Here is a 12,929-nt window from a genome sequence, read left to right as displayed (position 1 = left end):
GTCTCTCACTGTTGTGGCCTCTCCCGTTGCGGAGCCCAGGCTCCGGACACGCAGGCTCAGTGGCCATGGCTCACGGGCCCAGCCGCTCCGTGGCATGTGGGATCTTCCCGGACCGGGGCACGAACCTGTGTCCCCTGCATCGGCAGGCGGACTCTCAACCACTGCGCCACCAAGGAAGCCCTATTATAGAGATTCTTAATTTTGCCCAGGTTTAAATAAGTTCTATATAATTTCTATTGTTCAAAGCACTGTTTTGTAAAATAATTTTGAACTCTGCTTAATTGTACTTACAGAATTATGAAATGTTCTAGATACCGAAGAATTATAGAGAATAATGTAAATAACTTGCATGAATCTTCCTCCCAGATTCCAGATTCCACCCACTAATACATACTATATATGTATTAGTATAAATGACATTTTGTTTTTCATGCTTTAAAAATTTATGTTTGTATAGTTTTCTGTGAATTGCTTTTTTACTCATCATTCTCTATGCGGTTCATCCATGTTGATACACGTAGCTCTACTTTGTCTTCAGTGTTTATCAGTGTTGATGGGTATTTAGATTGTAGTTAGATTTTGCAATTATGAACAAAACTGCTCTGATCATTATTATGCATATTTCTTTGAGTACATGGTTAAAATTCCTCTGAAACATATACCTAGAAGAGCTAATGTTGGTTGGTAGGCATAGCTAATGCCATATTGCTCTTTCCCCTCTTCATCAGCAAACGAAAGTTCTCTTTGTTCCATATCATTGTCAGTACTTGTTATGATCAAACTTTCAAATTTTTGCCAACTTGATGGTAATGGGATGTCACTGTGGCTTTAATTCACATTTCCCTAATTAGTAGCAAATGAGGTGTTTTAATTTCTTTTTGCTCTTTGGTTTTTCCCTCCTTTTTTGGTACATTTTCCTGTTGGGTTGTTTGTCTTTTTCTTTTGATTTGTATAAGGCCTTTATATAATCTGGAAGTAATTCTTAGTCTGTTATATGCATTGCAAATAGCTTGTGCCACACTGTGATTTGTATTTTCATTCTGTTGGGTCTTTTGATGAACAGAAACTTATATTAATTGATCACAGCTCTCAGTTTCTCTTTATGGATTACAATTTTTGGTTCTTGTACGTGAAATCCTCTGCCTTGAGGTCATGAAATATTATCCTGGATATTCTTAAAGTTGTGAGGTTTTGACTTTCTCATTTAGACCTTTAATTTAGCTAAACTTGGTATTATTAGTGTATGATGAGACATAGAGATACCATTTTATTTTTTTTAACATGAGTAAACAGTTGTCACATAGCACTGTTTATTGAATGGTCAGTTCATCTCTTTCCCACCTGTCTTCAGAGTCAGTACCATCACATATCAGTTTTTATATTTGTGTGGGTACGTATCCAGGCTTATTTTCTGTTCCTTTGGTTTGTTTTAGTCTCTTGCCAGCATCAGATTATCTTAATGACTTGAAAATTAAGTTGTCTACAACATGGATGAACCTTGAAAACCTCATGCTAAAAGACCTTATATGATCCCATTTATTTGAAATGCCCAAGGCAAATCTGTAGACACAGAAAATAGATTAGTGGTTACTTTGGGATGGGAGGATGGGGGAATTGTGGGTTAGTGACTAAGAGGGTGTGGGGTTTCTTTTTGAGGTGATGAAAATACTAAAATTAATTGTGGTGGTTGTTAAAACAACTCTGAATATACTGAAAACCATCAAATTGCACACTTCAGATGAATAAATTGTATGGTATGTGAGTTATATCTCAATAACATTGTTTAAAAAAAATGATGTGAAATGGCAAGTCTCTTTACTGCTTATTCTTTAAAATTGTTTTGACTATATTTGGTCTTTTGCTTTTTCATATAAATTTTAATTAGTTTTTTAAATTCCATGCAAAATTTTGTTGTGATTTTTTGTTAGAATTCTATTGAATTCATAGATTAATTTGGGGGCAAATAAGATCATTTTGACATAAAGTCTCAGTACCCGTGAATGTTGTATTTTACTTCATAGGTGTTTTTAAAGGTTTTTCAATAACTGTTTCAGTTTTCTCTGTAAAGATCGGGCACACCTTTTGTTAAACTTACTTATTCCTAAGTACCTTATGGTTTTTATTGCTACTGTAAATGGTATTTTAATTACATTTTTTATTTGTTAGTTGCTGGAGTATAACTATGCTATTGATTTTTTATGTAGTGGTCTGCTGTCCAGCAGCTTATTTGAATTCTCTTATTTTCATTTGCTTGTAGATTCTCTTCAATTTTCTGGCTATAAACAGTCATATCCTCTACAACTTATATATTTAAGAATTTCTTGTCTTAATTCTCTGGCTAGGATCCTAGTGTAATATTGAATAGAAATATTCATAACTGGTATCTTGTCTTGTTCCTAATTTCAAAGGGAATGGTTTGAGCAGTTCATCATTAAGTATCTTTATGCTTTAAAGCAAGAATTGACATCTGGCCCAAGGCCTGTTTTTGTAAATAAAATTTTATTGTATCATAGCTATGCTCATTCAGTTACATGTGGTCTGAGGCTGCTTTCATGCTACAGTGGCATATTTGAGTAGTTGTAACAGAGGTCCTGTGGTCCTGAAAGCAAAAAATACTTACTATCTGATTCTTTATAGAAAAGGTTTGCTAGCCCCACTTTAGGGTTTTGATTGCTTAATAATAAATTAAGGAACCTTCCTTCCACTTCTAGATTAAAAGTAATTTCTTTTTCTAAATCATAAATAGGTGGTGAACTTTATAATGCTTTTGTACAACTATTTACATGAGTATTAAGTTTTTCTCCTTTAATCTTAGTGTGGTAAATTACATTATAAAATCAGTTAGTAGTAAACAACCCTGCATTCCTATAGTAAACATCTTTCTCTCTTTTTTATTTTAATGTGCTAGTGGATTAAATTCTCTAAGAATTTAAGATGCTAGCATTGATGTTCGTAAGTGATATTGGCCTGACATTAGCTCCAGCCCATGGTTGGTACATAGTGCTTTCATCTTTGTAGCGTTTTAAACGTTTCTAATTCTGTAAAAATATTTTATTTGACTCGTGCATTATTTAAAAGTGTTCTTTTGAACTTCCAAAGTAATTTCTTTTTCTTAAACGGTGACTTGTTTGAATTGTGGTGAGAACATGCTCTGTATGCTACTGACTCTGATATTTGTCGAGATTTGCTTCTAATAGGTAGTTTGAAGTCTCAAGTCAATTAAGTTTGACACTTAAAATATTATAATTCTAAAATGTAACTTTGAAACAAGACTTGTGTTGTATTCATAACTCCAGTTAATGAAAATCTATGTTGGAGGGTTAGAATGAGATGACCAAATTTGACTGAGGTTGGTTAAAATGAAAAGAGAACTTCTTGAAAACCACTTGTTCAGATTCTCAAATTGTAACTTCAGTAAAAATAGCCTTTGCATTTTCTTTTTTAGTTTGACGTAAGAATTTTGTTTAAGTAAAAACAGATTATAACGGACTTTATTAATCATGTTGTTATTTAATAGATCAGATGAAAAGAAGAACATGAACTGGAAGCAGCTTCCCAAAAAGCCATGCAAAAATCTGATTAGCACCTTGAAGAAATTGTATCCCCAGCTATCTTCGGGTAAATGTGAGGAAAAAGGAAGGGATTTTTTGTTTGTTTTTTGCCATGCTGCATGTCTTGTGGGATCTTAGTTCCCCAACCAGGGATTGAACCCAGGCCCTCTGCAGTGAGAGTGCAGAGTCCTAACCCCTGCACTGCCAGGGAATTCCCAGGAAGGGATATTTCTAATGAAAGAATGTATATAAGAAAATTCTTAGATTTAGACATAATTTTGCTCTGCTTAAAGGGAGTCTCATTACAAAACAGAACTCCAATAGTAAGATACTGCTGTTGTGGTTCATGTTTTTTTGTTTTGTTTTGTTTTTTTGCGGTACGCGGGCCTCTCACTGTTGTGGCCTCTCCCGTTGCGGAGCACAGGCTCCGGACGCGCAGGCTCAGCGGCCATGGCTCACGGGCCCAGCCGCTCCATGGCATGCGGGATCCTCCCAGACCAGGGCACGAACCCGTGTCCCCTGCATTGGCAGCTGTACTCTCAACCACTGCACCACCAGGGAAGCCCCTGTTTTGTTTTGTTTTGTTTTTTATTTATTTTTGGCTGTGTTGGGTCTTCATTGCTGTGCGTGGGCTTTCTCTAGTTGCAGCGAGCAGGGGCTACTCTTCATTGTGGTGTGCGGGCTTCTCCTCGCGGTGGCTTTTCTTGTTGCAGAGCACGGGCTCTAGGCGCGTGGGCTTCAGTAGTTGTGGCATGCGGGCTATAGGGCACAGGCTCAGTAGTTGTGGAACACGGGCTTAGTTGCTCCACGGTGTGGGGCATCTTCCCAGACCGGGGCTCGAACCTGTGTTCCCTGCATTGGCAGGTGGATTCTTAACCACTGTGCCACCAGGGAAGTCCCATGGTTTATGGTTTTTTGAACATGTTTTCTGTGCCCCATCTGTGCCCTCCCTTTTAGCCCCTGCCAGTGATCCCTTTACATTAATAAAGAGCAATTTCAGGAAGTCATGGGCTTTATTTTGACAATTCCCTTGTCGAATTATTATATATATAACATTATGTATTAATGCCATTTTCTCCTCTTCATTTGTCAGTTCACCGAAAAACTCAGGAAGGTTCAGCGATTGAGATGACTCCAATTGAAGCAGATTTCTCCTGGCAAAAGAAGATGACACAACTTGAGATGGAAATTCAGGAGGCATTTTTGCGCTTTATGGCATCCATTTTAAAAGGATACAGAACATATCTCAGACCAATCACAGAGGCTCCTTCAAATAAAGCCACAGCTGCTGATTCATTGTTTGACCGACAGGGTGAGTGGCATTGAAAACATAAATACTTTTTATTGAAATGAAAAAAATTTCTGTTTGGTAGTGCTACCAAATATAGTGCTACTATATAAGTTCTTAGAAATTCATATTAAAATATGATGGTCTTCTGTGTATTTGTAATCTAGCTCTATGAATAGAATTTATTTTAATTTTTATACCCCATTTTTTTCCTGAGAAATCTGAAACCGGAGGTGTTTAATTATGAAATGTCAAAGATGTTGCTGACATTTATAGTACTCTAATCAGTTATCTTAGTAGAATAAAGCTGGTGGTTTGTTTTTAGGTGTTTTCTCCACTTTGCATGATTCTTGACTTTATACACTCTGGGCTTTACAGTATTCTCTAATAAAGAGTTTTTGGAATAAAGCCACCAGTTTTTTAAAATTTTTGAAAAATACAGCCTTGTTCCAGGGGAAAACACCATACTCATTCATTTTAGTATTTGTTATTTTCGGGAATTATGAAGATTTTTGTTGTTATTCAGCAGCTCTTATATATGTAGTGGCAACCTTACAGATACATCAGTATTCATATGATAATTATTTTACATAGCTATAATTTGACCCTGCAGTTATTATTATTATTTTTTAATCTGTATTTTCCTAATAGTCCTTTTGTCTTTTCTCATTTCTGCTTTGGGACAACTTATCTCTCAAATATTTAGTCGCCATTTACCAAACCCCACTAGTTATTATGTAGGGATATAAAGAAGTATAAAATCCAGCTCCATGGGATACCCAGTGGAAAATGATCTAACGTGTTTTTAAAAATAGAGCAAGTACTCAAGAAAACAGATTTTACATAATCATTCAGTGAGAGGACATAAAAATTCAGAAAAAGGGAACATTCTTCCAAATGAGTGTTTTGGAAGACTTCATGGAAGAAGAGCATGACTTTAAAGAATGGGTAGAATTTATAAATGGAGATGAGCAAGAAAGACTTTCTAAAAAACACTAGACATTAAAAGTCAAATCTGAATTAGAATTTCCACTTTGCTATTTATGAAGCCTTCCTGGGGTTCTGTTTTGTCATTAATAAAATGAGGATGATACCTACCTAATTCATGCACAATTGTGAAGATTAGATGAGAAAATGTATGTGAAGCAACTAGAAAAAGTACTTTACAATACTCATGATAACAGTATTATTGCTAGTGGTAATAATGAAGTGGAAGGAAGCTCAAGAACAAAAGCACAAGGCATGTGTATTAGTTTGCCAGGACTGCCATAACAAAATGCCATTGATTGGCCGGCTTAAACCAGCGCTCCCCCACCTTTTTGGCACCAGAGACCAGTTTCGTGGAAGACAGTTTTTCCATGGACGGGGTGGGGTGGGGGGGATGGTTCAGGTGGTAATGCCAGCGATGGGGAGTGATGGGGAGCGGCAGATGAAGCTTCGGTCACTCGCTTGCTGCTCACCTCCTGCCGTGTGGCCCCATTCCTAACAGGCTGTGGACCGATACTGGTCCGTGTCCCAGGGATTGGGGACCCCTGGCTTAAACAAAGGAAAATTGTTTTTTTGTTTTTTTTGTTTTTTTTTTTTTCAGGATTCTGGAGGCTAGAGATCTGAGATCAGTGTGTAGCTAGGATTGGATTCCTCTGAGGCCTCTCTCCTTGACTCGTAGATGGCTGTCTTCTCCCTGTATCTTCACATAGACTTCCTTCTGTGTGAATCTGTATCTAAATGTTCTTGTCTCTTAAGGACACCACTCATATTAGATTAGAGCCCACCCTAGTTTATTTACTTAAGTTTGACTTAATTACTTCTTTAAAGGCCATATCTGCAAATACAGTCACACTTTGAAATCCCGGGAGTTAGGACTTCAACATAAGAATTTTGGGGTGACACAGTTCAGCCCATAATGGCATGTTCGGGAAAAAAGTTTTAATGGTACAATTTGACCAAGTGAGGAGCTTTAGAGGTGTTGTGGAAGATAAAGCAGAAAATAAGATTAGAGCTCGGATTATGAGGAGTCTTAAATGCCAGACTAAGAATATGGAGTTTTTCTAATGGACAGTAGTGGGTCACTAATTCATTCTCTGTCATTCTAAGTAGAAGAGAGGCATTACTAATGGAATTTAGAAAGATATTTAACTAGTGTCTGAGGCCTAAGGTTTTTGTTAACAGGGTAGCATTTGGTCTAACAAGGGATATATACATTTGACAATAAAATAACACATTTTACTGAGTGGGTTGTAAAGGAAAGTATTGGTTACAGTAAGAGAGCTAGGTCAGGGGAAAGGTTCCCTGAAGAAGTAACAGTTAAGCTTGGGCCTGAAAAAAGAATAGGATTTAGCTGTCGGTTTTGGGTTAACTTTTTTTAGGGATACTTTAACAAACATGTATAAAAGTAGGGAGAATAACGTAGCTACCTTCCAACTTCAGCAGTAGTAGCAATCTACATTCTGTTGTTTTAGTTTCATCTATGTTTATTTTACTCTTCCTTTGTCCTTTTCTCCTCCCCTCCTCCACCCCTCCCTTTCTTTCTAAATTCCAAGTAGGACATCATTTCACCCATAAACTGTGTTTAGAATTTCCTGAAGTTACATGTCTTTTTATCAGATTGTATCCCCATGGTGTTATTTAACATTTTTTTCATCTATATTTCCTGTAAACTTTTGGTTGGAATAAGAGCCACATTGTTCAAAAGAAATATAATGGGAGCCACATATATAATTTAAGATTTTCTAGTAGACACAGTTTTTTAAAAAGCAGTAGGGGAAGTTAATAATATGTTTTCTCTAACTTAATACATCCAAAATGTATCACTTCAACATGTAATCAAATTGTAAAAATTTTAATGAAATATTTTACATTCTTTTTCCATACTAAGGCTTTGAAATTGGTGTGTGTTTTATACTTATAGCACATCTCAGTTTGGACCAGCCACATTTTTTTTTTTCTGAACCTTCACCTCTGGGTATAAATCACTAATAATGGCATGGACTCAGAAGTCAGATTGTCTGTTCAAATTCCAGCTCCACAGCTTGATAGTGATGTGGCTTTGGGTATGTGGTTCATTAAAGACCAGCCACATTTTAATTGCTGAATTGCCACATGTGTGTAGTGGTTACTGAATTAAGCAGTACTGATCTAGAGCTTGATTATATTCAGGTTCAGTTTTCTTGGCAAGTGGTGCTAAAACACATGATGCTCACTACTTACTGCAAGTATGGCTGTGTCCCATTTTTAGTGCTCCCAAGATTGATCCATGGGTTCAAGTTTTATCAGGCTCATCCATTCATTATATTGATAGTTTCCCCACCAGCCTTTCATTTAATTGTATTAGCAGCCTTTGCTGATCATTGCCTAGATCCATTAGAAGAAGAAAAAAAAGACTTTTTCTTACCACTTGTCAAGAATAATTTATTTCTATTTTATTGAAGTCTTTCTCAACTAATTAATACCTCAAGGGGATGTAGTAAGGACCACAGCATGTGTAATGTCCTGAAGCATCATAGAAAGAAAGGCTGGAGGGGAAAGTGGCTCAAAAACAATGCTTGAAATGGTGGGTGTGAGCCAGATCATGTTGGATCTTTTAGGACTAATGAAGGGTTTCCGTCTTTATTCCAAGAGTAATTGCAAGTTAGTGAGGGATATTTAAGTAGGTAATAGGATCAGGTTTGCATTTTTAAAAGATCATGTTTAATGTTAAAAAAAAATCTCTTTGGCTTCTCTGCAGATTGAATTGGGGGCATCCAAAGTATGGATCTACTTATTAGTTGGTTAGTGCATTGGTCCAAGTGATCAGTGGAAGTGACCTGGATTAGTTGGTAGTATGAATAGAAGAGTGATTTTTAGGAGGTAGATTGAATAGAACTTGGCAATTGAATATGGGATGTAAGATAGAGGGAGATGTCAAGAACAACTTTGAGATTCTTGTCTTTAACCACAGAGTGGATGCTTGTGCCCTTTATTGAGAAGGGAAACAGCAGAAAAGGGAAGGATCTAATTATTTGTTAAGGAAAAGATTTTTTATTTTATTTATTTGTTAAAGTATAACTGATGTGCAGTATTTATATGTTACAGGTATACAACATAGTGATTCACAATTTTTAAAGGTTATACTCCATTTATAGTTATTATAAAATATTGGCTATGTTCCCTGTGTTGTATGTCCTCGTAGCTTACTTATTTTATGCATAATAGTTTGTACCTCTTAATCCCCTACCCCTATCTAACCCTTCCCCCCTTCCCTCTCCCCACTTGTAACCACTAGTTTATTTTTTATATCTGTGAGTCTGTTTCTTTTTTATTATATTTACTAATTTGGTTCACCTTCTAGATTTCATATAAAAGTGATAACGTAGAGTATTTTTCTGTGTCTGACTTATTTCACTAAGTATTATACTCATCCATGTTGTTGCAAATGGCAGAATTTCATTCTTCTTTATGGATGAATAATATTCCATTGTGTATATATATATAGCACAACTTATTTATCCATTCATCTGTCGACCAGTTAGGTCTTGGCTATTGTAAATAGTGCTGCTATGAACATTGAGGTGCATATATCTTTTTGAATTAGTGTTCTTGTTTTTTCCATATACATACTCTGGAGTGGAATTGCTGGATCATGTGGTTTCTCATAGTTTTTTGAGAATCCTCCATACTGTTTTCCATAGTGGCAGCAACAATTTACATTTCCACCAACAATGCACGAGGGTTCCCTTTTCTCCACACCCTCACCAACATTTGTTATTTGTGTTCTTTTCGTTGATAGCCATTTTGACAGGTGTGAGGTTATGTCTCATTGTGGTTTTGATTTGTATTTCTCTGATGATTAATGATGTTGCACATCTTTTCATGCGCCTGTTGGCCCTCTGAATGTCCTCCTTGGAAAATTGTCTAAGGAAAGGTTTTTTAAAATGAGAGAGACTTGAGTATACTGGTTACTAGCTAATAGAGAGGGAGTATTGTCCAGAGAACACTGAAAGGCCTGGAATCCCAGGCTTATGTGGTGGGCTTGGCCTTAGATAGGAGGAGGGTCACACTCATTGTAAAACAAAGTAAGGAATAAATGATAGCTGCAGAAAGAGTCATAGATTTTATAGTGAGATAATGAAGGTAGTTCTCATTTAATTATTTTCATTTTCTCTGCAATATAAAGTATTATTATTCAGGGATGAGGGAGAGAACATGGTGGGAGAGTATTTAAACATTGGAAATAACTGTGAAAACACGGGTAAAGGGAAATTCAGACTCCAGAAATGTAGTGGGGTTGCTGGTCAGGGATGAAGGTATAAGCGGTTCTGATCCACCTGGTTATGTAACGGCGCCTCCTCCCAACCGCAGCTTGTGCTCAGCCACACTGGCGCAGATTCAGAGAAAGCAGGCAATACATTGCTCCAGGGCTAGGTCATACTAGATGAGTTTGACAAAAAGGCGTAAAAATTGAGAGTGTTGACAAGAAAGTAATTGAAATGATGTACACAGACATGGAATCAATATTTGAGAGAGAGAGACGTTAAGATAGGAGGGTGCACATAGAACGATCGTCTTCCTTACCCCATCCCCCACACAAAAGGCTTGGTAGGAAGAACTTAAGCATACCAGCTAGACAGGGGTAATGGTCAGGGAGTAATATGTAAATTAGAGGTTTGGGAGGCAGAGCTGTTTACAGTGCTACCAAGAAAAGTCCAGGGAGTGTGTAACTATGTGTAGAAGTTGGTGATTGAGGTGGAATAGACCACAGGTCATTGAAAGTTAAGGAATTAAAAACTCATTAAAATGTTGGATGGTTGGTCTTTATGGGTGTTGAAGAATGATGATGGTAGGAGTTGGAGAGGAGAAGACTTTGAATTAGGTGCCCTGATCTTCAGTGAATGAAGGAGAGGGTGTCCCTGAAGTCACTAGGTGCCTACAGTTAGTAGGGGAATGGGTGGAATAATAGCCAGATGAGCAGAGATTTTTACAAGATGATACAGAAATAATTGTGTGGTGGCATTGCAGAGGAAGGACTTGACCCTTCCTGCTTGTGAGTATGCAGAGTATCAGAAGTTTCTACTTGAGAGCTATAGGGCTAGAGGCTCCTTATAGGAGATGCAGATTTCAGTGAAAAGGTTAATGGTATAAGTTAAGGATTTTTGAGGTTGAATCAGGCAGAAGGGACTGTGGTCCCTTAATATATATATTATAGAAGATATCTATTTCCTGTAATATATATATTTCTTTCTCTTTCCCTTTGTGTATATATATATAATATAAAGAGAAAACAATATGGATATATACAAGTTTAAAATAATTAATATAACATCTAGTTCCACTTTAAAATCTGAATTTAATTCTAATTTTATTTTCTTCAGGATTTTTAAAAAGTCGAGATCGTGCCTATACAAAATTCTACACCCTTTTAACCAAAACACAGATTTTTATTCGTTTCATTGAAGAATGTAGTTTTGTAAGTGATAAAGATACTGGATTGGCTTTTTTTGATGACTGCATAGAAAAGGTAAAAGTTTGTCCTATATGTCAGTATTAGGGAAAAAATTTAACAGTTTGTTTACCTTTATAATCATCATTGTTATTATTAGCCCAAATGACCTGAGGAAGGCATTATAGGTGGTGTGTGTGTGTGTGTGTGTGTGTGTGTGTGTGTGTGTGTGTGTGTACACATGCGAGTGTCCGATTCTGGGCTTAATGTAAGAATTATTTTCCTTTGTGGCATCTAGTACTGCCATACATAGCTAATTTTTCTCTTTGAATCTCACTTTGGTTTTGTATTAAGTACTAAGAACATTTCATTGAAGCTCCTAAATTTTTTTTTTATGTGAATAAGATAAGATTTAGTAGTTCATTAAAAAAGTTTAGTTTTAGGAATTCCCTGGCAGTCCAGTGGTTAAGACTCCATGCTTTCACTGCTGAAGGCCTGGGTTCGATCCCTGTTCAGGGAACTAAGATTCCACAAGCCGTGCAGTGCAGCCAAAAAAAAAATCAAAAACAAAAAATGAACAAAACAAAAAGAAAGTTTAGCTCTATGGGTAATGGAAGTCCTGTGTTAAGTCCTGTGTTCTTTTGTTTTAATGTTTTTCCAAATACTTTTGCTAATATATTTCTTTTGTCCTAATGGAAGCTATTTGGAAATACGTTAAAATTTTTTTTTTTTTTTTTTTTTTTCCCGGTTCGCGGGCTTCTCACTGTTGTGGCCTCTCCCGTTGCGGAGCACAGGCTCCGGACGTGCAGGCTCAGCGGCCATGGCTCACGGGCCCAGCCGCTCCGCAGCATGTGGGATCCTCCCAGACCGGGGCATGAACCCGCGTCCCCTGCATCGGCAGGCGGACTCTCAACCACTGCGCCACCAGGGAAGCCCACTTCTTATTTTTATTTTTTTTTTTTGCGGTACGCGGGCCTCTCACTGTTGTGGCCTCTCCCGTTGCGGAGCACAGGCTCTGGACGCGCAGGCCCAGCGGCCATGGCTCACGGGCCTAGCCGCTCTGCGGCATGTGGGATCTTCCCAGACCGGGGCATGAACCCGTGTCCCCTGCATCGGCAGCCGGACTCTCAACCACTGCGCCACCAGGGAAGCCCTGGAAATATGTTAAATTTTAAAGCTTTACTCACCCATCGTAAGGAAGTTTAAGTTGATTTTTGACAGTTATAACTCACATATTTTTTCTCATTTTTTAATAGAGCTCTTATTTTTGCAAAGTGGGTCTTGGGGCTGATTGTTTATGCAAACTCTATATTATATAAAGTTGGAGATTTTATCCAAAAAAGGTAGAATATTATGATGTAATTTTTATAGGCTCCTAATGATTCCTGTATCTTAGAAGACTTGAATAATTTTCTCCCATTATATCCATGTGATCTAAAACTCCAGGGATATGATTAAAACTTTTCAACGTTTTTGTTTACTTAAATATTGATAGTCCATTATCATTCAGTTAGAGAGAAGCTTAGATAATATCAATCAGTAATGCAGGGGTTTAGTAATAATGAAATTTTTGATTTGAGAAGCCAGGTTCTCCTTGTGATTGCCCATCTTTTGCTGCTTCTTTTTTTAAAAAATTAATTAATTTTTTTATACAGCCGGTTCTTATTAGTTATCT

The 12,929-nt window shown here is 37.1% G+C and overlaps 1 protein-coding gene across 5 annotated transcripts in view; it reads left to right on the top strand.

Annotated features, from left to right (window-relative positions):
- DENND4C (DENN domain containing 4C) overlaps positions 1–12,929 on the top strand; it is a 127,428-nt gene that overhangs the window by 64,418 nt on the left and 50,081 nt on the right. For 3 of the 5 annotated variants that reach the window (XM_029201666.1, XM_029201664.1, XM_029201668.1), the window contains 3 exons: positions 3,518–3,624; positions 4,645–4,863; positions 11,187–11,332. In XM_029201666.1, coding sequence (XP_029057499.1) covers positions 3,518–3,624; positions 4,645–4,863; positions 11,187–11,332 — 472 coding nt within the window. The remainder of the gene's footprint in view (positions 1–3,517; positions 3,625–4,644; positions 4,864–11,186; positions 11,333–12,929) is intronic. The other 2 variants (XM_029201667.1, XM_029201665.1) reach the window with 1 other exon arrangement.

This window comes from Monodon monoceros, unplaced genomic scaffold (assembly GCF_005190385.1).
Source record: "Monodon monoceros isolate NGI ecotype Baffin Bay Population unplaced genomic scaffold, NGI_Narwhal_1 Super_Scaffold_5, whole genome shotgun sequence".
Lineage (NCBI taxonomy): Eukaryota > Metazoa > Chordata > Mammalia > Artiodactyla > Monodontidae > Monodon > Monodon monoceros.
The sequence above is the reverse complement of the archived record's forward strand: the minus strand, read 5'-3'. Positions and strand labels throughout refer to the sequence as shown.